The sequence below is a fragment of the Amblyomma mixtum genome, chromosome 5, assembly GCF_055824585.1.
Source record: "Amblyomma mixtum isolate Tamu chromosome 5, ASM5582458v1, whole genome shotgun sequence".
Lineage (NCBI taxonomy): Eukaryota > Metazoa > Arthropoda > Arachnida > Ixodida > Ixodidae > Amblyomma > Amblyomma mixtum.
In genome coordinates this window covers 143,938,231-143,961,909 of record NC_143016.1, presented here as the reverse complement: position 1 = coordinate 143,961,909, position 23,679 = coordinate 143,938,231, and the positions used below count along the sequence as shown (strand labels likewise).

Here is a 23,679-nt window from a genome sequence, read left to right as displayed (position 1 = left end):
ATTTGACTGTCTTATGACTTTCTTGTGAGTTTCCTTATGCGTTCCTAATGGCTTTCTAAAACAAATTGGCCACCGTCATTCTAGTGTGTTCCTAATGCATGCTTTTCTGATGCCTTCTTCTTGGGTCTCTGATGTCATATAAAGAGCTTCTGCATTAGAATCTTTGATGCTGATCAGATGCATTTCTAATGTTTTACTGCGGTTTTTCCCAGCTCGTATTTGAGTGTCTTGTGGGGGCAGAGAAACATTCCGGCATGTTTTAATGCAGTATGTAAATAAAAGTAGTCCTCCATGCTACATACCGCGAAGACAGAGTGAAAATTTGCACTGCATGTGGGAACCACCACTCGGACTCTACCATCACACTCTTATGAATCTGCTACTGTGTAGTTGTAAGACATTAGTTTTCTAGCTCCTGCAGCTTTGAGACACCAAAAGTGTAACATGCGACTTAAAAACTATGTGTACCTTGTGAGGTGGGCATCATCGTTTTGGTAGGTACATGTAAGCATATAAATACAAGGATCCATGTTGTTTGAAAAGGCATGCTAAATAACCAGCCAAAACTTTTTAAATCAAAAGCTGGCTTGCATGCATGGCGATCACATACATACGAACTTCTTTGAACTCATTTTATTTCTCTGCTGAGCATTGACGACAGGCTGTTCTTCAGCTGCAGCAATGTGGCCGTAGGAAACCGGCCACATGTGTACCCTGCACACACACATACAAAAAAAGAATTCATGCATTTTGCAAGTTGCATATGCAGTTCAAGGCAGCCATGTTACTCAAAAAACTTCAGCAAATATGTAAGACAACAGTCAGACATTCTTGCACAGAAAAAAGACAATGGCAGACAAAAATCATTATACAGCAAAATGAGAGTGAAGAATTTCAATGCACTACCTGGCAATTAAACAACCCTTAACAAATGCATGCCTTCTAACTTTTAAGAACCGAAGTCAGGAAACAGCGAATACATGTATTAAGTTATTAAGTACTGTATATTCATGATTGTAAGTCGACCTATTTCTTTTAATATGAAAATCCGAAGTGGGAGGGGGGTCAACTTATAATCGAAACCAAAGTAGGTCACCATAAATGAATGTGAGGCAAATGAGATATCAGGGATGCCACAGCGTGGTTGCGATTTTGTTTGCTCGACGGCTCCACCCAGTACTATTCAGCTATTCTGTACACTTGTTCAGAGGAATTATTTTTTATTTATGGGAGTGTCAATAGTTGATGGAAGGGCTGCTGTTCCAATCGCAGTGACGCCGCCACTCAAAATGGCAGCGCTTCCGGAGGTGTCTGTAGCCAATGGAAGAGCAGACGTCACTCATGCATAGTTTCTCTTTGGCTCTGTTCGACATATATTTTACTTGACTGGCAGCCATGTTTTACCAGTTTTTAATGCAGCGCTTCGTCAAACGTCATTTGTGCTCCAGGAACAGTAAGTGTTCAGCGTTCGTTCACAGCTAATTCAAGATGGCTGTCAGGCTTTACATCGAAGAAAGGAACAACTGCATGCTTCGCCACAGCGAAAAATTTTCAGCTTTTCTACACGACGTCATGGTGCAGCTCTTTGTGAAGTGCAGGATTTCGTTGGACAACGACATCAGAACAATGTGCTGTGGAATTGCAGCAGCGACAACGATGGCAAAAGCGTGGACGAGTAGTCCAGTGACTAATGCATTTTCACTTTGATGCCACAGGCACGCTTTTTTTTTCTCTCCCTGACATTGAATATGGGGATGTCGACTTACAATCATGTAAATGAGGTATTGTCCTATAACACATGGTATGTATCTGGAAATTTTGTATCATACAAGGCCTCTAATTTCACCACCAAGAAATAGCCTTCTAGAATGCAAAACTTGCACAAGGTTTATATTCCAGTCTGGCAAACCTAAACTGAAATTTAATTCGTGAACCAACTTGAAGTTTAGAAAGTTCGCATTTTATACATGCAAATTAATCTATTGCCTAAAAGCAAAGCAGTAGGTGTCCCTTTCACCTCTCAAAACGAAAAAAAGGTAGCTTAAAACTCGTTTTCTAAATCAATAACAATACTGCTATATCAACTTGAATTCCCACTTAAGTGACATGCGACTATGAATTAAAGCTAAAATTTTTCAGAATGCCCTTCCTACCACAGTCTCACAGATGCATACAGTACTTTTAACTAAACTATTCGAAAACAAAACAGTGCATACCTAGCACGGCATTCAGCCGCACTGCATCTAGGCCATCCGTGGATGGACCCTCTTTATAGGCATTAGTGCCTCTTCCATATAGAGATTTGCCCCGAAGTTCCTCTTCGGTGAACACATGCCGAAGAAGGCCTCTCGCGAATTTCGTTGGCAGACCTTGGCAGTGAGCTGCCAGCCTGCTGAGGGCAGTCTTTTCGACGAGGACACCGCCCCCTATGTCCTCCTGCATAAAAAGAAAAGCACAATTACAATAGACACACATTCCTTTCATCAATCTGTGCTAGCAATCACACATTCACACACTGTTGACACCCACATCAAGCAACAGGATGACGCGTGCATGAGCAGGACTTTGCTAGGGGTGAAGGATGCACAGTACACGATCCTATTTGCCGTGGTCAACAAGGCCTTCAAGAAGTGTGGAATGTTACCCTTATTGCATTCCTTGGCATCAAGAGAACCCAATGGCATACATTTCAGAGTTTCCTGCAGAAATTTTCTAGAAAACTGTTCGCAAAATACTTCCATAAAAAGCGCATAAGTGATCAAGGAATTGTTTTACATGAAATTAAATGACATATCTAGAATCAGTGCACAGCAATACATGTGCCCTGAAAATTTCATAACTATGACTAGATTAATAAAATTTTCTTTTCAAGACCAGGGTTCCCCTTAATGATCGATTACCATGTGGCAGTAGTCTACGACCGTTCAATTTATAATCGAATTGCATCTCTCATTTGTTTCAGTTTCAACAGCCAAGCAATCGCTATGACGTCAAAGGTCCATATAGGTCACGTGAAGCATGACAAAAACTGTGATACAACTGCTGCTTTGTCGTTTTAATTCACTACAATGCTGCCAGCCTGCCTCAAGACTGAACACAGGTGAAGAAGCAGCGAATGTATCAGCTTTTCTCAAGCTTCACGACCTATACAGAAATTTGACATCAAAGCCAACACTCCGCTGTTGATACAAGTGAGAAGAAACTTGATTACAAAATATTAGAGGTCGCACGTGAACACCGTGTGGTGATCCACGTACAACTGTCTTAACATCACTACAAAGAACAAAAATGCAACCAAATTTGGCATGTCCTTTAATGGACCTCTAGCTTAAAAGCTCAGCTGAACACCTCAACCTAATTACTAAAGCGAGTGACAACAAAGTGCTAGCTGTGGTGGTTACTCTACCACCTTGTCTTTTTTTTTTCATGCTTCCTGCCATCAGCATGGCAGGCACTTCTTGCTATGTTGCATTTGCTTTGCTATTTGGAACTGATCCAAACACATGCACTTGTCGACAATCATGCAGTGGTGCTGCCATCAAGAACATGTTGCATGGAAGCAGGGGCCATTCTGTTGTCTGTGTGCACTGAAGGCAAACACTGGCTGGCATATGGAGTGATGTGTTCACATGGAGGTACAACAATGTACACAAAACTACCAGCCACTTAGTCGAAAAAAAAGAAGAAATTACTCAGCTCGTTTTTTTTCACATGGCTGAACAATACCAGTAAAGCTGAGAGATTGGTTGACAACACTGTCATGGACTACAAGACGAAAAAGTAATTAACAATATCTGTGAGCCAGAAGAGTGGAGAAGTTTGTGTCCCAGAACTAATGCCGAAGCAGCAAAAGGTGGCAAAGCTCTGCGATTTGTTCGAAGAAAACATTCATGAAAAATCTAATTAATTTGTCACAGTTCTAGGCTGATTTTACAACAGCAAAGTTTCTGTTCAAGTGAAATTTATTCGTAGCGAGGCTCAGCTGTAATAAACCTCACCGCGAGACAAAGTGGCAGAGACCCTAACTCCAGTGCTAGCTTCTCGTACTGAAAAATCTAATTTGCACCAGTCATGAAATGCGGTAAACCTGTTCTGAACACCTGCTTGTTGACATTGGGACTAACGTTGAAAGGGCGGGCTAGAAAAGCTGATGAAGCAATTTTCAAATTTCTTGTTTCATACTCTAGGTTAAAATTCTAAAACATTGAATTACTTTGCCCTAACCTACTGCAATTCTTCAACAGTGCACTTTCATTACATTTCTTTCAATGCAGTGATACTAGCTTAGCACTGAAACATGTTTGTGCCACCTCTGCCTCCACCCAAACGTGTTCATCACCCCCCCCCCCACACACACACACATTTCAAGAACCAACAGGGCAACCATACAAAATTTTCCTCCGTTGATCATCACCTAAGTAAATACCGCTGCCTACCAAACACCTCTCCAAAGATTGCCAAATGACCGGTGCTAGGCCAGCCACAGTCACCATTTATGCAAATTCCCCCAATCTTGCTACTATACCGCATATCATGCTAGATACCTCTACACTCCCGTTTCTCTTTGCTCATGCAATAGACTGTAGATCACCACCAACACAAGTCTACTTCTTTTTCTTTAATCGCAGCTGAATACTAGACACCTATGTTAGCGCTCTATTAATGCTACCCTCTTGACATTAACTAATGTCACACTAATATCCTTGCTATCCATTGTTCACTGCTCTGTCCTTAGTGTCACTGCAAGCATCAACACCAGTCCCAAAGCTCTTGCTTTTCTTCCAAATAGGACAAATGCCTTTCAGAAAGCAAATGCTTACAGTGTCAGCCTTTGGCACATCTGCTTGCCTTGGAGCTTCAAGGAGGGCCTGCAGTCTCCTCACTAGCTTGCTAGACTTCTTCACCATGGCAAAGGAGTCTAGAGGCAGACATGAAAAAGTCAAGTTGAAGCAGGAATACTCATAATCACAATCACTGCTTTGTATGCAAAGTTAGCATTGCAGCAGACCACCTAAAAAATCTTTGAGCGAGAACATACTCGCTCTTGACTGCATGCACAATCTGCAGTCAAGGTGCACAGTGTGACACTGAGTAATGCAATATGCTATGCACTCCTGGAATCTGGACTTCTGTCCGTCCTGTGAATCATGAACAATATGAGAGGGAACAAAAGTTTTGCATAGAACTACAAATATTCCGGTCATTTCTTAACTAAATTTGAGAATGCTTATGGATATGATAAACCAACAGGAAAACTAGTTTGAAAGCAAAAAAGGTGTATTTTTGGCAGGAACAGCACAAAAATGCAACAAGGAGCACACAAATGATCACTCCCCTGTGTTCCTTGTTCATTTCCTGTCTTTCGTCCATTTTCACTGTTCCACCCTAAATGTATCTTTACTACCTAGCCTAATTGCCCGCCCTAATACAGAAAAAGGTGCGCTTGTCGCATATAATTATGGAATAACGAAACAATAAATGCTCAAACTTTGTTTCTTCTCATATTGCTCATGACTAGATACAATGCAGTGGCGGGAATGGCCAAAAATTCTGGAGCCTATTTTGTAGCAGGTTAAAATTCAATTTGGGGCAGCTTCCTCGTGATTTGTGGCAAGAGCCCTATTGTGGAAATGCCACTGTTTAAAAAATGACGTATTGCTCCAACCTTTGCGTGGTGCAAAAGTAGGCAGACGTATCAGCGAGGTCTGCATACTTAACATGACATGTTTACGCAAAAGGCGTACTGGCGCTAAAAAACGAAGACAACACACACAACAGGACAGGACTGGCGCCAACTTCCAACTAGTTTATTCACAGAAAAAACCACTTAAGAACCACACTGCATGCAAAAAGATACAGACAAACCAGAAACAAGGGGTGATTTAACAAAGATACACGTGCCAAACGGACCAAAGGAATGATTATAACGCTGCAAGAGACCCACTCAGAAACCTAATCTCTTCTTCTGACAATGACACAGATGGCTTGCTTATGCAGATATCGCCCCTCTGTTTGATGTAATAGGCTTCTATTATTTCACGCTCTAATCTGTCTTTTGATCTTGCAATGAATTTGGTGTTTTCAAAACCAGGACGGCATTTGCAGCTTTTGCAGTGAGTGGCCATGTGGCTGCCATAGCCATTTTTTACAGCAATCTTGTGCTGCCTCACTCTTTCATTGTAGCACTGACCTGTCTGGCCGATATATTCCTTGCCGCAGCTTAGAGGAACAACATACACAACATCAGCCGTGCATTCAGTGGCGCGAATTTGGTGTTTCTTTTTGCACTGCTTAACCTTTCTTACTCTGTTGAAAGTGCAAACGCGTGACAGCTTGCAGGGAGCAGAAAGCACCACGTTGATCTTATATCTGCTGGCCACTTTCTTCAGGTTGTGCGAAAGCCGGTGAATATAGGGAATCACCACCGTCGGTTGTTTTTCTTTATCCTTGTTTTTTTGACCCTGTTCTCCCATCAACATCCGCTTGCGCTTCTTAACCAGGTCCTCACTAATGCTAGTGATGAGGTGTTCTGGGTACCCGGCTTGGTGAAAGCGTTCAATTTGCGCATCGAAGCTCTGTGCCATCTCATGCTCACACGATTTATCCAAGGCTGCATTCAAGCATGTCGCAACGATTCCGCGCTTAATTAGCTTGGAATGTGCACTACTAAAAGGCAGTAGCTCTTTGCACGATCTCGGGTTGTAGGACCAACAAACATGGCGGTCCTGCTTAAATTGAAGTTTCAAATCAAGAAACTGCAGGCTATTGTTGTGGGGAACTTCATGCGTGAAACGGAGCCCTTTTGATTCACTGGTGAAAATGGTGACTATGTCTTCAAGGATGGCGCTGTACTATTCCATACCGCATACCGAAATGTTGATTTGTATCAAAGAGAAGATTGCATGCATAGGCGAACTGTCATTTCAGGACGAGACAGGTATTAGCTGTGATGATTTCTTAACACTTTTAGAATTTTACCTTTCATCTACTGCAGTTTTTTTCAGCGATCAGTTTTACATTCAGCGTGATGGTGTTTGTATTGGGTCGTCCCTTGCCCCTATTTTAAGTGACATTTATTTATCGTGTGTTGACAAACGTGTTAGTGACCGGCTTTTATTGACCTCTAACGTTGTTAGGGTATTTAGATACGTGGATGACTACCTAATTGTGCTAACCGATCATGTAGGTTCAAAACCAAGCGCCATCCTTGAAGACATAGTCACCATTTTCACCAGTGAATCAAAAGGGCTCCGTTTCACGCATGAAGTTCCCCACAACAATAGCCTGCAGTTTCTTGATTTGAAACTTCAATTTAAGCAGGACCGCCATGTTTGTTGGTCCTACAACCCGAGATCGTGCAAAGAGCTACTGCCTTTTAGTAGTGCACATTCCAAGCTAATTAAGCGCGGAATCGTTGCGACATGCTTGAATGCAGCCTTGGATAAATCGTGTGAGCATGAGATGGCACAGAGCTTCGATGCGCAAATTGAACGCTTTCACCAAGTCGGGTACCCAGAACACCTCATCACTAGCATTAGTGAGGACCTGGTTAAGAAGCGCAAGCGGATGTTGATGGGAGAACAGGGTCAAAAAAACAAGGATAAAGAAAAACAACCGACGGTGGTGATTCCCTATATTCACCGGCTTTCGCACAACCTGAAGAAAGTCGCCAGCAGATATAAGATCAACGTGGTGCTTTCTGCTCCCTGCAAGCTGTCACGCGTTTGCACTTTCAACAGAGTAAGAAAGGTTAAGCAGTGCAAAAAGAAACACCAAATTCGCGCCACTGAATGCACGGCTGATGTTGTGTATGTTGTTCCTCTAAGCTGCGGCAAGGAATATATCGGCCAGACAGGTCAGTGCTACAATGAAAGAGTGAGGCAGCACAAGATTGCTGTAAAAAATGGCTATGGCAGCCACATGGCCACTCACTGCAAAAGCTGCAAATGCCGTCCTGGTTTTGAAAACACCAAATTCATTGCAAGATCAAAAGACAGATTAGAGCGTGAAATAATAGAAGCCTATTACATCAAACAGAGGGGCGATATCTGCATAAGCAAGCCATCTGTGTCATTGTCAGAAGAAGAGATTAGGTTTCTGAGTGGGTCTCTTGCAGCGTTATAATCATTCCTTTGGTCCGTTTGGCACGTGTATCTTTGTTAAATCACCCCTTGTTTCTGGTTTGTCTGTATCTTTTTGCATGCAGTGTGGTTCTTAAGTGGTTTTTTCTGTGAATAAACTAGTTGGAAGTTGGCGCCAGTCCTGTCCTGTTGTGTGTGTTGTCTTCGTTTTTTAGCGCCAGTACGCCTTTTGCGTAAACATGTCATGCTACAACCAACTAGCTCAAATCAAAGTATTGCTGGTCTGCATACTTATTTGTTGAAGGGGCGTAAATTGCTGGGCTAGTTGGTTCATAATGTTGTCAGGGTGGAACCAGCGGAACACAGACGCAGGACAAGAAAAAAGGAGGTACACACACCACACCGCTGGACTTGCAACTGATTTATTTCCAAGAAAACCACCACATTTTAAATGTTTCCCTGCGCAAGCGCACACTCTGGACGATGGGAACGACTGTATTAAGATAAAAGAAAGTTATGTTCTTTATCCGTGATAAAAAACCGAGGGATCGCTGACACACATCTCCTTGTTTTTCCTGATTAAAAAAACGCTTCAAGAATTTCATGCTCGCGTCTTGTCCTCCCCCGACCGATAATGCTCGTGCGGTGAAGCAAAGGAGAACATCCTTTGCATACCTTAACATGCAAGGCTAAATTGCTTCCAGTGCCTGAATTGAACGTTGTTCGGTGCTGCCTCAGACGTTCATTGATGCATCCCCCGGTTTGCCCGATGTAGATTTTCCCACAGGACAATGGGATGCAGTACACCACCCCTATTCACACGAAGTGAACCTCGTCTGGTGCTTGGTTTTACAGGTCCCCTTTTTCTGCGGACCACCAGAAATATGGGCGCACAAACCAGACAGTTTCCGGGGGGCTGTCTGGTTTGTGCGCCCATATTTCTGGTGGTCCGCAGAAAAAGGGGACCTGTAAAACCAAGCACCAGACGAGGTTCACTTCGTGTGAATAGGGGTGGTGTACTGCATCCCATTGTCCTGTGGGAAAATCTACATCGGGCAAACCGGGGGATGCATCAATGAACGTCTGAGGCAGCACCGAAAAACGTTCAATTCAGGCACTGGAAGCAATTTAGCCTTGCATGTTAAGGTATGCAAAGGATGTTCTCCTTTGCTTCACCGCACGAGCATTATCGGTCGGGGGAGGACAAGACGCGAGCATGAAATTCTTGAAGCGTTTTTTTAATCAGGAAAAACAAGGAGATGTGTGTCAGCGATCCCTCGGTTTTTTATCACGGATAAAGAACATAACTTTCTTTTATCTTAATACAGTCGTTCCCATCGTCCAGAGTGTGCGCTTGCGCAGGGAAACATTTAAAATGTGGTGGTTTTCTTGGAAATAAATCAGTTGCAAGTCCAGCGGTGTGGTGTGTGTACCTCCTTTTCTTGTCCTGCGTCTGTGTTCCGCTGGTTCCACCCTGACAACATTATTTGTTGAAATTTTATGTATTGGTCCCTTAACAGCCCGAAGACATTATATAAGGGGGAGGCATGCATAGAGGTTAGGCTCCCCCAAATCTACTTGTGTAACAAATTAAAATGAGCGATATTTCGTATCTTTATTATTAGTGCAAATTTTTCTGTGCAAAAATTGCAAAGGAAGTTGAGAAATTCTAATTTCAGTTGATTTCTTAAATATCACTGTAGGGTGGTTTCTTTTTGAAACTTAAAAGAAGCCCTCCAGATTGAAAAACCGGCATGTGACAACGCTCCTATACTACAAATCTAAAACTCCAAGATGCACTCCTATTGAAGGAATTCGGTAGGCAAAAGACAATGAATCAAAAAGCCACCACAGGCACAGCGATTATTCCAGGATGAGCACAGCCACTTCGCTTCGCTAAGTTATGATACCACAATACAAGCGTGACCTATAGCCATTTCAAGGCACAGCACAGGCCAGTGCTTAGGCACTAGACAGGTTTATATGAGCATGACAGGTTTCTTGCAGTCAGACATGGCATCTCTTGAGACAGTGTTTTATTTCCTCCACTCCTCAGCATTGCCATGAGCTTCCGACACTTTGCTGCTTCCTTGTTAAGTGTTTGCCACGAAGAGACCCTGCTCGGACCTCCTCACAATGTAACCTATACTCCAAGCTCATGTGGCGAAAGATATATGGCAAAGACACAGGTTTGAAATCATGCGTGTACAGTGCGGTCACAGTATGCCAACCCATGAATGGAATTTGCTGAATTTAGTTACAACTCCTATTCATACAAACTCTCCATGCTGACGTTTCGCATTAACATGGTCTACTGCATAAATCGGAAGCTCTGATGTCGACAACAAAGTTAAAGCCAGCAAGCACAAGTGACATATGTGGACTCAGCTACCTGATCTGGAACGCATCCGAAACCTATCTGTCTTATACTGACTTATGGGACACATGATGGTGCTGCACAAAAAGCGCTATAAATCTAACAGGACCAAAATTTAGCATTATTTAAGCCCCTCAGAACCAATTTTTTCTTTGCATATGCGTTCACCAAGAAACCACATCAGCCGCAGCTCTTGGTTGCTGAAATAGTATTCTGGCACAACTTTGGCACAATCTCACCAAATACCACTAATTTGGTTGGTTTAGGGGGTTTAACGTCCCAAAGAGACTCAGGCTATGAGGGACGCCGTAGTGAAGGGCTCCGGAAATTTCGACCACCTGGGGTTCTTTAGCGTACACTGACATCGCACAGTACACGGGCCTCTAGAATTTCTCCTCCAAAGAAATTCAACCGCCGCGGCCGGGATCGAACCCGCGTCTTTCGGGTCAGCAGCCGAGTGCCATAACCACTGAGCCACCGCGGCGGCAAATGCCACTAATTTGTTGCAGCATGTAGAAGGTTTAAGACAATGGTACAGGTTGGTACTGCCTTGGCATACGAAGAATGCATAGCTGACTGCAGATGATATGCTGCCCACAGTTACCCCGTTACTAATGCATGCCACATAATTAGCATCAGGCCAACACCACTCACAACACATGTAACATGTAACTAACTCACCAGCGTTGTTCTCTGCCATCTGTAGCCTGTCCTCTGCCACCTGTAGCCTGTCCTCCAAAGTCTTCACATAGGACTCCAGGTCGGCTACTTTCTGTGCCGCACCACACTGGCACACGCTGTGATCCTACACCCGTGAATATTGAAAGAGTTCAAGCAGAAACAGGTTTCCTACAAGAAGCCAATGCATTTTTTGCGCAGCAGCTTGGAGATTAACAATTACCATTTTGCTAGAGAGCAGAGAAATTCACTAGAAAGGGCACAGAAAAAGAGAGATACCTTTTCTGGCAGCAAGGACTATGGCTGGTAAACTGCATACGTCTCTGAACAACAAACTCTTGTGATGAGGATTCAAACACCAATCTTAGGCGAGAAGTATTAATTGTACCCACATGTAATTAACCATCACTCACTACTCCAAGACATGCGCTGAACAAATACATTGCGATGTTATAGTACAGAGGTATGCACACTTGTCTACAGCTCTTTAGTGGTGTTCTGTGGAGGCAAAGGAGCGAAATTCAAAGCAGGTACTGATTTTGCATTTATTACTTGCACTCGGGCACAGCCAGATAGGCATCTACACGCGGTGAGACAAGTGCGCTCACTTTTGTACACTCTGTGTCTGGCGTTCAGATGACGGATGCTTAATCTACCCTTTTGGATGCTTAATCCGCCCTGAAAAATGATCCAAAAGAAAAACGCCACTGCGGGAAAAAGCGATTTGCGTTAGGTTTGTGAGTAAGAAAAAGTCAGGCTGTAACTGCTGTAAACTAAGAGCGTGAAAATGGATCCGCTTATGGATGGATGGACACTAAGTCAAGTGGCAGCTCACACCATCTAGTCGTGACAACATATATGCTGTGCTTTAACTGGAGACAGAGAACACACCTCTTCACCTTTAGAGCAAGCCATTCCACAACATCCTGCGGAGTGCAGATGAAATTTCAATGTTGTCTTGATTTTAGCCAGTAAACCGGTAACTTTGCTTGGTTATTTCTACCCATTTGAAATCTATTTTTCCTCCACTGTTCCTAAATCCCAGTACTTGGAATAAATCAGCCCCATCAGCCCCGTTGCTTTAAACTGTCGGGCAAAGCTTTTTAGAAAAAAGCATCAAGTGTGCAGCCGTTTCCTCCTCCTCTCCACATGCACTGCATAATGTGTCTTTTGGCACTTGACTCCATGCGCTAGAATTATAGCAGATATTTTCTATGCCACTGCTTTACCTTCATTTCTCTGAAGTGCTCTAATTTTATCTTGCTGCCATGAAGGAAGAAAAAGAAACTCAGGAGGGAGCATCTCGCAATACCCTTGAAGCCTACTCATCAAGTTGCTGGCTGCGCACATGTGGGCCAGCGTAGCCAACTGACTGTAGATCAACCTCCTTGCTGCAGTCGCCCGTGCCATGGGCCACGCAGACATGTGCACGAAAACATACCAACACCAAAATATTAGGGACTGACTTGCAGAGCGAAAAACGGTGAAGGGAGCAGCTTCATGAGCACTTGGCTTGCGTAGGCTGGCCACATGGTGTTGCGCTCCCTGCAGAGTTTTTTGTCCCCTCCAGAGTTTTTTGTCCTCCATGCTTGCTTCTAGCTTTTCTGCTCTCGAATGATGCCCATCCCAAGTCACCTTGTACCCCATGATTTGGTGTATTGCCTTAAGTCTACCTACCCAGACTGCTTGATTTCAAACCTTCATTGAATCTCAGGTCTCATGCACAGAAATGCACTGCCATAAGTCAGACTAGGAACCATCACCCCTTTCTAGATACATCTTACCACTTCGTACATATCGTAATTCCATCGCAGCAATGGCCTAGTAGCCTGAGCATCCGCCTCGCATGCGGGAGGTGCGGGGTTCGACCCCCGGTGCCCTCGGGTACCCACCAATGATAGATACAATGGGTGCAAGCTCTCCCCTGCTTGGTGCTCGGCTTCTTTAGGGTGAAATGCTTGGGAAAATAAGTCTCTGACCCCACCTTGAGTAGAAGAAAGTATCTTGTGCCATGGTGCTTTTTGGCCACTGATGCCCTTGCGCCATAAAAATCCATCATCAATTCCACAATGCCCTATTTTTCATGACAGCTGCGTTCCTGTTAACTTTAGTTGTTACATATTTTTTATAATCCTTTAGCTACTCAGCAACATTATTTATCCCCACTGCATCACCCTTGTACTCATCCACTACCTTTAACGTAACCTCCTGTGTCCTAAGCTCGCTGCCTTCATTAACATTAAAAATCATGACTGCCGATTTTTCATTAATAAACTTCAGACCTAATGTATCTCCCTCTGTACTGCAGATGTCCATCAAACTCTGCAAATCTTTGTTGTCAACTATTAGTACTATATCATTCGCGTACATCAGTCCTGCCAATGACTGTTCAAATTCATTCTCCTTGCTCGAAAAAAGAAAGGCTGAAGTCAAGTCACCTCCTCTCTAGATTGGTCTTGAATACTTGAGGGTACATCATACACAACAAAGGTGACAGGCGACACTCTTGCCTAACCTCCTGATCTCTGTAGGCTCCAATATATATTTTCCATTTTATAAGCACTTTTTTCCCTTTGCAGATACCTTATCTAATGTGCCCAGTATGCCTGACAAATCCTCTTGAAATATGTTTTTGTAGGCTCCCTTGATACCCAAAAATGCTAGCCATAGGGACCTGTGTTCCTTTACAGCGATGTCAAGACACTGCAACACTGCGTCGATACAGATTGCCTTCTAACCTTCTTTGTTTTCGAAACCCATTTTGTGGCTCCCCTAGCACCCTCTCGTTCTCCACCCATGCCTGCAGTCTGTCCTTGATAACCTGCATGGCCTCCTTGTAAACCACTGATGTCACTGTTATGGGATGGTAGTTGTTTATGTAAGCTTTGTCCTGTTTTCCCTTATATCATGCTCATCCTGCTTGGTCTCCATCCATCAGGAGCTTCCATCCATTATCATTTGGCTCACTACCTCTCAATGTTGCATAGATTTTGGGCCCAATTGCTTCATTAACAATTTGGATGCCATCCGGTCTTGCCAACGTGCAACTAGAAACCTTGGTGAGCCCAGCGCCTAGTGGACCTAAGGTACACTTAGATCATCTTCGTATGAACAAAAACCGTGCCAATAAGATTATAAACAAAGCACAGAGCGTTGAAAACGCCGCTCAGTCATCTCTGACACACAGGCCGCACTAAAGAATTTGCCAATCAGCAGGTTCGACCTCGCTGCAGTTAGGGCCCGCACGCAACAACACACATTTCCATCGTATCAGCATTATTTTTATCTACATCAAAAAGCACCGCAACAGATACAGAACGTGATAGCACACACGATAAGAATGCACGTGCCACTCGTCTTGGTCCTCGATTTCGCGTTCTGTATCCTCACTATGCTTTCATTCCAAACCACTGGTCACAGCTCCTGTCACACCGCGCGGTGACAAATGCAATCCAAAATACACGATACCATGCATCAGAAAAATGTAGCGATGACAACCGCTCACCTCAGCGGCAGCCTCCGGCTGCTTCGTCGCCCCCGCAGCCTTCGCAAGGTGAGCACGCTTTTTCTCCATGGCTCGTTCGGAGCCTGCGCCGTTAACACCATAAAATACATACTGCCACAGATGCACCATGCGTTGACGCCTCTCGGGACTACGCTCCATACTCACCGAAATCTAGAAGCTCGGCTTCTGCTGGTGTTTCGCCCTCCTTCCACCGAACCGAGACCACCTGGCCCCGCACTTGCCGTATAGCGTTATCTTCAGTAAGAAGGCGCAAGCTTAGCTCGGTGTCTACGAGAGCGCGCACGCTATAAACATCCCACGCGCGCTCTGTAACCCACCTCACTAACACGTGCGACATTCTGCGTTTTTTTTTTGTTTGAAGCGCGATTGACGCTGGCAAGCCAAAACAATAATAAGCAAAATGGCGTGCGCGCGCAACTTGACATCAGAAAAGTCACGTGATCGCAGGTATTGTGGGACACCTTTCGGTCACAAATTTAACAACGCCTTGTTAAAAACCTTCGTTTCAGGTAATTTTTTATGAAATTATGACTAAATATATTTACACTAGCTCTTTCGCACTAAATATTTTACACACGAGAAAAAAATAAAAAGTTGCCCAGGCTTAGCTTGGTGGTTAAGCCAAGCATTGGAGGCAAGGTCAGCAGCTTTTCCTCCGTGACGTATGGATGAATGGATGGATGGATAGCAGCGCCCCCTTTGAAACGTGGCGGTGGCAACCGCCACCATGCTCAGCCGTTCTTTTTCTTTTTTGTTTTTATTTTCTTTCTTTTTTTGGGCCCAGCTTTTTTTTGGCTGTCGTGACGTCACGTCACGTGGTTTGGTGGCTGTTCGGCCGCGCCCAAGCGCTGAACTGAGTGATTGCAATATGCTATGCATAAAACCTCAACACAAAGCGCCCACCTTAGCACAGCTGAACCAAAACATCATGGAGAAAGTTTCGTCCATGCACAACGCTCCAATATCGTCTTCGGGTGATGGCACTCGTGAAGTTTTCTGCACAGCCAGCGTTTTTCTGCACGACTTGCGCACGTTAACGAGCCCGTGGCACCGCTCTACAGTACACTGAACGGTGAAGTCCCATCATGCTGCGCGCGCTAGTAGACGCCGCGAGCAGACTACGCTCGCAGTTAGTTTTTGAGGAAAGGAAATGGCACAGTGTCTCGCATCTCGGCGGGCACCCAAACGCGCCATAAAGGAAGAGATAATAAAAGGGGAAGTTAAAGAAAAAGGTAAGAGGTGCCGTTCGAACCTGTTCGCAACGAGGTTCGAACCTGGGAACTCCGGCTCAGCAGCCGAGCGCCCTCACCACTGAGCCACCGCGGCGGGTTCGACGCTCTTGACGAATCGGAATTCCGCTCTGCAATGTGACAGCAAGATAGATGAACGAAACACCTCTGGTGTACACACCTAAACCACAGTTCCTGCACGCGTCTAGTTCAAGTGTGAGGCCGCATTCAAAGCTCGATTTTTAACGCGAGAGCGTTAGCACCATAAGCACCAAGCGCTCGTGTTGTCCAAGTCTCTTCTCTCTCCGTGTTTTTTTGCGCTTGTACGTGTCTGTTAGCACCATGTCGGAAAAAACTGTCCGGCGCCGACGGCGATGTTGGTCGTGGTGTTGGTGACCGTTTAAAACCTCGCAGCCGGAGCGGCCGGAGCAACCGGCCGCTCCGGCAACCTATAGGTGGGACAGCTAGGCCCCGTGCACCTTGTGGCGTCATCACAGCCTGCTCACCGGATTGTGAGCAAACTGGCCACCGTGGTAGGCGGTAGTTAAATCAATTATTTGTCGCGAGAGGTTGCACGGGAAGAGCAACCACGGCCGAACTAGAAAGAGGCGGGCGTGCGCTCGCGCCGTTGCCGCTCGAGTCCGGCCGTGGAGCAACCTAGCAGCTGGGTCTCACAAGCCTCACGGGTGGCAGCACATTCCATCCCAGAGCAGTGTCGCATCGCTTAACCGTTTAACCTACACATAAGTAAATATGCAGAGAAAAAAATTCTATCCCTACTTTGCCTAGCCTGGAGTTAGAGCCGCTCATATTATGAAACCGAAGATAAGTAGTTTCTGTATCTAATTTGATTATTTACTTTTGTTATGATAAATATGTGTCCTAATAGTTTAATTTTTATTGTTTATGATGTTGTCTGTTATCCTTACGCTTGGCTAAGTACAAAAGTCACCCTAACGACCACGAAAGGAGTGTGCGAAGCCTGCACACGGGGACTCAGTGGGAAAGGAAAGATGACAGTTGCCATGATTGATCAGCTACAGAACTGCCTTTGCATCGCCATAAGAACTAACGTGAAAAAACATTACAGAATGTTCGAAGCCACACCAACCAGTGTGCACTTATGAGCATCCAAGGCCCGTACAGTCGGCTTTGCCACTTGGTTCGGACAGCTTGTGGATATGATAGATTTGAAGCGCTGTGTGAAGGGAACTATGTGCACCGAAAAGGCCTTCCAACGATGATAAATAGCGAGGTAAATGTCAAAGCTCCATTCAGCGATCGATGCTCAGTTGAACTGCTGTTTGTATACTCGATCGGCAAACGCGACACGCATGCAGATGAGTACTCCAATGGGCTTATCAAACAACGGGCTCCCAACTGGCATGACGCTTTAGGCCACTTCAATATTGAAAGCAGACGTTACATGGGTGCAGTAAAGGAGGATGTGGTTTAGTAACAGGATGTTAATTAATAGGGCTGCTATCACCAAAGATTACCAATGGATACAAAAGGTGTCCATCACGCAGTGACATAAAACGAGCGAGAAAAAAGAAAATGAGCAACCAAACTACGCTTCACTGTATCTCAGGGGCTCCCCAACTGTGAGTCTTGTGCGTTTCATACTTCTGCGTAATGATTTTCATATATCCGACATCGTTTGAAAACCTTTTGTTTTCTGTTTTCCTGAAAACATTTTTTGTCTCGACTTTGTTACAGAGCACTGACGATTATTTTTAAATGAATTTTTTTCCGCGCTTGCGGTGAACTTGTATGCTTTTTTTAATTCTGCATTTCAGAGGTTATTGCTACCGTTTGGCGCGATTAGCAATTTCAATCACTTTTGGAGATAAGTAGCACTCTAAAAGTAAACTGCAACGTCGTTTATACCTTCGACAGAGTATAAGGTAAATAAAACATGCTCTATCGCATGGAGGAAAAAATAGATTACTCTTTTATTTGTGGCCTGACACCCAGTTTAAACAAAGCCCCCGTGAGCTATGTGCTGGCATTCAAATTTGCACCTTTTGGAGCTAAAATTCGCATCCGAGATCCAAGAATTCTCGGAGAGCCCGGTAAAAAAATGCCACAGAAAGCATACCAGCATACCTCTTCGGATGGCACGTGCACCACGCGTTCTACCAACACCCTCTAGAAATTCTTTAGAGGTTGTTGGTCCTACTCGTGCCGATCTTGAGTGACGTGCTATGCGGGAAGGAAAGGAGGCTGGTCGTTTCCACGCGCCCGCACCCGCGAGTCGCCTGACGACATGAGAGGGCAAAATATTTTGTGCCTCATGTAGTGCCCAGGAATTTTTTCTGCGAGCATATATAGTTGTGCGGTTTTTCCAATCTGTCCCCCACTTAAGCATCATCAGACTGTCGAATATCCGTTCGTGGCTCATAAGCAGTAGTTGGTTGCTGCTTGGCTCATACCTCCCGTTATAAGCAGTAGAGCAGCGCAGTCATGGGACCAAAAAGAAAATATAGCCAGTACCTCTGGGATTTAAAAAAAGAAGTGCCGGTTCGCACAAAGCATCGTCTGAAGGCAGCAGCAGCAACTGCGTCTACTTCCGACTGCCAGCCTGGACGACCGAACTCTTCCGACACAAGTTCCGACGAAGAGGAGACGTCAGTCCCGTCAGGTTCCCAATGGAACGCTCCAGCAGAAGAGGCGACTTCACGTCCCGAAATGGAGCAGGCTGACGACGCCTCGTGTGGTACAGTCGAGTCAGATGCACAAACGGACTCTGAGCGCCATGAGTCGCACTTGAGCACGGATGACTCGGACAGCTCCAGCGAAAGTGAAGCAGATGAAACGGCCACTGAAGATGGGCGCGAAAGAGGCGAATGCTCGGATGAAGACAGCCAGCTGGTAAGATTACACCATTTAATTTGTTAAGCGTACGTTCTTTGCCAAAAGTAACCAGGTTGCATATTTGTTTCATATTCGTATAGTAGAGCCCTTACGGCTTCCCAAAAGATCAAAAAGTTTTTTGAAAGTGAGGACAGGGGTTGTCCTTACCATACAGAGATTTAGAGTTTGAGGGCTGGCATAATAGCTTTAATGTATACGACTCAGAAGCAAACTGTGCAGCTACTTTTGGCAAGGACTGCGGTTTACACTGAGAGCGTTCAAACCATCTTCACGGTCCCGCGTTTTAATGGTAGTAATGGCGGTTTAATGGTTGAAGCTGGACGGAAGAACTATGCATTCATGGTTGTAACTGCGGCACAGGACGAGCACTTTTTGTGTCGCCTCCTCGGACTCGGTCGAAACGTCCGGCGGCTAAGTGCGGGTTATAATGCTACATCGCCCACACAGCCACCATAATGGATGCATAATACGCAGTATTAATTTGCAAATATAATGGCATTGGAAATATCTGGAAACGGAGCAATTTGAGTGAAAATGGAAATTGTTTTTTTTTGTTGTTGTTGTTGGGTAAAGGAAAATGGCGCAGTTAACTGTCTCAAATATCTTGGTGGACACCCGCGGACAGCGTCGTAGTAAGGGAAGGGATAAAGGAGGGAGTGAAGGAAGAAAGAGGTGCCGTAGTGGAGGTCACCAGAATAATTAATTTATGCCACCTGGTTAACACGCACTGACATCGCACAGCACAATTGGGGCGCCTTTTGTGTTTCACCTCCATCGAAACGCAGCCGCCGCGATCGGGTTCGAACCCGGGTACTCCAGCGCAGTATCCGAGCGATTGAGTGGCAGCGGCAGCATGTTTTTTTTTTGTCACGCGTGCGCTGCCGCTCTCCTGCTTGCGCATATATTTCTAAGCAAATCGTCGCTGTCCTTTAAGTTAGGTTGAAGGTACTTACGCTTCCAGACAGTAAGTTCAGTTAGACACGCTGTCATTTGCTTTTTCTACTTAACGCCGATACTTTTGAGTAAGAAAAAAGATACCGCTTTTTATTCATATCTGACCTGTGACGGTGGTTGGCTGGTTTAAGGCACTCGATCGGGTCCTCAGCCAAAGTACTCGGTCTGCGGCGGCCGCACCTCAATATCGGCTGCGCCCGTGCGCTGTATGAAGCGATATTCCTCGTGACGCGGCGAGCTGCAGAGATCAACTCGTCACCCTCTTTTTATCTTGAGGTCATGCGTGCGCTTCGTTGCCTCTTATTTAGCGATAACGCCGTTTGTGCGAAAGCCGATGATGTGTAACCGTATGCTCGTCGTAGAAACGTCCACACCCAGACGCATGAGGTCGTACTAAAAGCAATATAAAAAGGGCGAGCTGGCTCAGAAGGGAGTGGCAGCCGCTCTAAGAACGGTAAAAAAGTGAGGGAAGTTACCTTGATGCCTCCCTCGCCACGGAAGATGGTGCCGCGTCATCGCGCTGTTCCCGTCCACGTCTCCACTTTGTCTTTGTTTGTTTTTTTGCGCTCTAACTTCCTGCTCTTGGTTGATGCACGCACGGCGTTAACCTTGAAATCGCTCTACACAGTTCGATGGCAAGAGCTTTCGCCTGCCCCATGAATACCCGCACGAAGCGACCAGTCTTTAAGCACTGTCTCGATGAATGGACGGTGACAGAGCGAGCGTCGACAGCTCCTTCGCTGCAACTGCGCTAGAGTACGGACTTCGCTAGCATAAGTCGCCAAACCGCAAGCCTTTTGCTATTGTCTTGCATCGCGAGCACGTAGGCGAGATAGGCGAAATTTTCTGCAAACCCAAAACCTGAGCGATGCATTGGTTCAACGGCCTTCCTCTCATCGCGGGAAGCCATCGCATATAGCTCGATCGTCACCGTGAATTATCGCCACATGCAGTTAGCGCTTAAAAGAACCTCAGGAGGTATAAATTAGCCCGAAGTCCTCCACTACGGCGTCCCTCATAGCGCTTTGGGATATTAATCCCCACAACTTAAATAAAACGTTCCGTCATATATGAGTCAAAATCATTAAGCACAGCCATGGCTGGCATGTTTTTTAAGCACAACAACTGGGTTTTCAATATTGGTTTCTTGTCTCTGTCACAGGACCAGCCGCTGTATCCAGGGTCGAGAATAACTGTGGCTGAAAGCCTTCTACTCATCATGGGGCACAGCCTCCACCATGACTCATCAAAAGCAGCAACTGAGAGCCTGCTAAGCTTGCTCGAGGCACATCTCCCAGAAGGAACACTTTTGCCAACAACTAAGTATAAATTTTTCAAACATTTCAGTGGAAGTGGTGAGAATAGGAACAAGCATTTCTATTGCAACAACTGTTTGAGCTACATCGGAGAATCACAAGTGGCACAGTTGGTGTGTACAAAATGCGGCATGCAGCACGACGTTGGTGAACTCTTAAAGTCATCTTCGTATTTTTTTACGATGGACTTGGAGTCACAGATACGCGACGTGCTGAAAACGAGTCAGCTGAAAAGTGCAAAAAATGAAATTTCTTTAGACGTTAGTGATATTACTGAGAGCATTGGCTACAGAAAACTTCCTCTTGGACCGGATGACGTAAGCCTGACATTCAATACAGATGGCGTGCCCCTTTTTGAGAGCAGTAGCTTTGGGATTTGGCCCCTGTTTGCCCAAATTAATGAGATCCCATATAAAGACAGGATTAAAAAACTTCTGCTGGCAGGTTTGTGGTTTGGTCCACGCAAGCCTGTCATGAACACATTCCTCCTGCCTTTTGTAAAAAAAATTAATGAACTCTCCGCAACCGGAGTAAGATGGCAGAATTCAAAAGGATATGACAAAATATCCAAAGTCTTTCCTGGCCCGTGCACTACTGACAGTGTCGCCAGGTGTGAACTAATGGGGATGACCCAATTCAATGGAAAACATGGGTGCAGTTGGTGTGAAGAACCAGGGGAGGTGGTTGCTCGAGGCAATGGCCATTGTCGAGTTTATTCTGCCCCATTATCTGTGCCCAAGCTGCGCACACATGAGTCATTTGCTCAGCATGCCTGCAAAGCCAGAACGAAGCGAAAAAAAGTAAGCTGTGGTGTCAAAACTACAAGTGTCCTCACACTTCTTACATATTTTAGCTTTTGTTCTGGCTTTGTAGTTGACTACATGCATGCTGTATGCTCTGGTGTGGTAAAAGCCACAACACTCATTTGGCTGAAATCAGGTACACACAAAGGCTTTCGTCTCCGCAGCTGCCAAGAGGAAGTAGATAGACTTCTGTTGAGCTTGTCTCCCGTTTGGGAGTTGTCAAGGCTGCCAAGATCACTGAAAGACGTAAAGTATTGGAAATCAGCTGATTGGCGCAACTGGCTGCTTTTTTATTCTCCGGTGGTGCTGTCTAGTTACATCCCATCCAGAAATTTTCGGCACTGGCTGATGCTTGTTGATATGATGCATTACATGCTTGGTGAATGTGTCACACTTGAAAGCATGAGAGAATTAAAGCGTAATATGTTGCGTTTTCTACAGGAGTATGAGGAGCTGTATGGAATCAGCCATATGACATACAATTGCCATTTGCTTCTTCATATTGTCGACACGGTTCAGGAGTGGGGTCCATTATGGGGCTATTCAATGTTCCCATTTGAGTCAATGAACGGAAGGCTTGCAAGAATGGTAAGGGGCACAAGGTACCCTGAGAGACAAATTACTGAAAAATTTTCTTTAATGCAAGCTCTTCCAATTCTGTGGCATCGAGTAACAAAGGAAAATGCTGGTGCTGACCAGTTGTTCAGAATGCTGACGAAAGGATATCACCTAAAAAGGAGTTTTGTAGCTACTGGTGGAGTTGTTTTTTATGGCAAAGCAGCACACAAAAGTGACGGTGCCCACTTTAGGAAGATGGGAACCGGTTCACTGGTGCTGTGCACAGCTGACTTGGACAAGTCGCGACGAATTAACTCCTTTGTGTACATTGATGGTGTCTTTGGTCGTGTCATTGATATCATTGCCATTTGCCCTGAGGGACATTTGAAATGTGAATGCCAAAGAAGGATTGCGCTGCAAATTGAAGTATTCAGGGTTGCCAGGAAGCTGCTGAGTGCATTCTGCAATAACAGCGGTGTTCAATTCGTGCAGGCTGAAAGCACTGGTGAATACCGAACATCACCACTTTCATCATTGAAAAAATGTATTGCCATAGTTTGTGAAGACATTACTTATTTGTGCACATTGAATAATAAGCTGTGTCTTGAATCTACCTAAATGGCATGGTCTTGCAGCAGTGGTAAAAAAACTGGTTATTGCCAAGGAGGCTAGCTACCATAATATATAGTAGCTAGCCTTGTTCTCATTTCCCTGTACCATGCTGACTAATCCTCTTATCTGAGTTTTTCAGGTCCACCCAGCGCCAACCCCCCGTCGCAGCTCCTTCAAAGCCTTTGTTCATTACACACCCCTGGGATATAAGTTTTTCCACTATTGCAGCTTAACGAATCAAGGTTCACCTCCCTCCCCTTCCTGACACGCATCCCCTCTCACACCACTTTCCTTCCCCACCCCCGGGGCCTTCCTCCTCGGAGCGAAGGCCCTATTTAATCCCTGCCAATGATGAACGCTTTGCCCAAACGAAGACAAGTCCCCTTGTCGAAACGTTGGCTCGAGCAACCTGAGGTTTTCCCCTCCCTTGTTCATTTTGTGATCGCCAAGGACCATCTACCACACCCTCTCTCTACCATAATATATAGTTGGCATGACCTGAGCTGCTGTAGATGCAGCTCAAGTGATGCCAACAATACATTATGACCTGTTTGGACGAGCTATTGCCCCTCTATACCTGCAAGAGCCCTAACCTCATCTGCCCACCTGACCCTCTGTAACCCCCTGCCACACTTCCCTCTGGTTAAAATCCACTGTGTGACCATAAT

General features: G+C 45.2%; 2 protein-coding genes across 3 annotated transcripts; one reads left to right on the top strand and one right to left on the bottom strand.

Moving 5' to 3' along the window:
* Positions 1-628: 628 nt before the first annotated feature.
* On the bottom strand, positions 629-15,270 carry LOC149343961 (uncharacterized). 2 transcript variants are annotated; one of them, XM_089546107.1, is made up of 6 exons: positions 14,807-15,270; positions 14,642-14,724; positions 11,140-11,263; positions 4,821-4,918; positions 2,217-2,436; positions 629-714 (listed from the first exon to the last, which is right to left on the bottom strand). In XM_089546107.1, exons 1-6 carry the CDS (start codon positions 14,997-14,999, stop codon positions 629-631), a joined length of 804 nt encoding a protein of 267 aa, XP_089402233.1. In that variant the 5' UTR covers positions 15,000-15,270. The 2 variants fall into 2 exon arrangements, with proteins under 2 accessions (XP_089402233.1, XP_089402234.1); XM_089546108.1 differs by lacking the exons at positions 11,140-11,263; positions 14,807-15,270 and having other exon boundaries at positions 14,642-14,738.
* Positions 15,271-20,818: 5,548 nt separating this feature from the next.
* Positions 20,819-23,115, top strand: LOC149343960 (uncharacterized). The gene has a single exon (XM_089542533.1). The coding sequence runs from the start codon at positions 20,819-20,821 to the stop codon at positions 23,015-23,017; it is 2,199 nt and encodes a 732-aa protein (XP_089398659.1). The 3' UTR covers positions 23,018-23,115.
* Positions 23,116-23,679: the final 564 nt, after the last annotated feature.

Coding starts and splice junctions, on each gene's coding strand:
- LOC149343961 (XM_089546107.1), bottom strand. CDS start 14,999: ATGTCGCACGTGTTAGTGAGGTGGGTTACAGAGCGCGCGTGGGATGTT. Junction 11,264..14,641: donor AGCCGGAGGCTGCCGCTGAG/GTGAGCGGTTGT, acceptor TCACGGGTGTAG/GATCACAGCGTGTGCCAGTG. Junction 715..2,216: donor GCGGCTGAATGCCGTGCTAG/GTATGCACTGTT, acceptor GTGTGTGTGCAG/GGTACACATGTGGCCGGTTT.
- LOC149343960 (XM_089542533.1), top strand. CDS start 20,819: ATGGCTGGCATGTTTTTTAAGCACAACAACTGGGTTTTCAATATTGGT.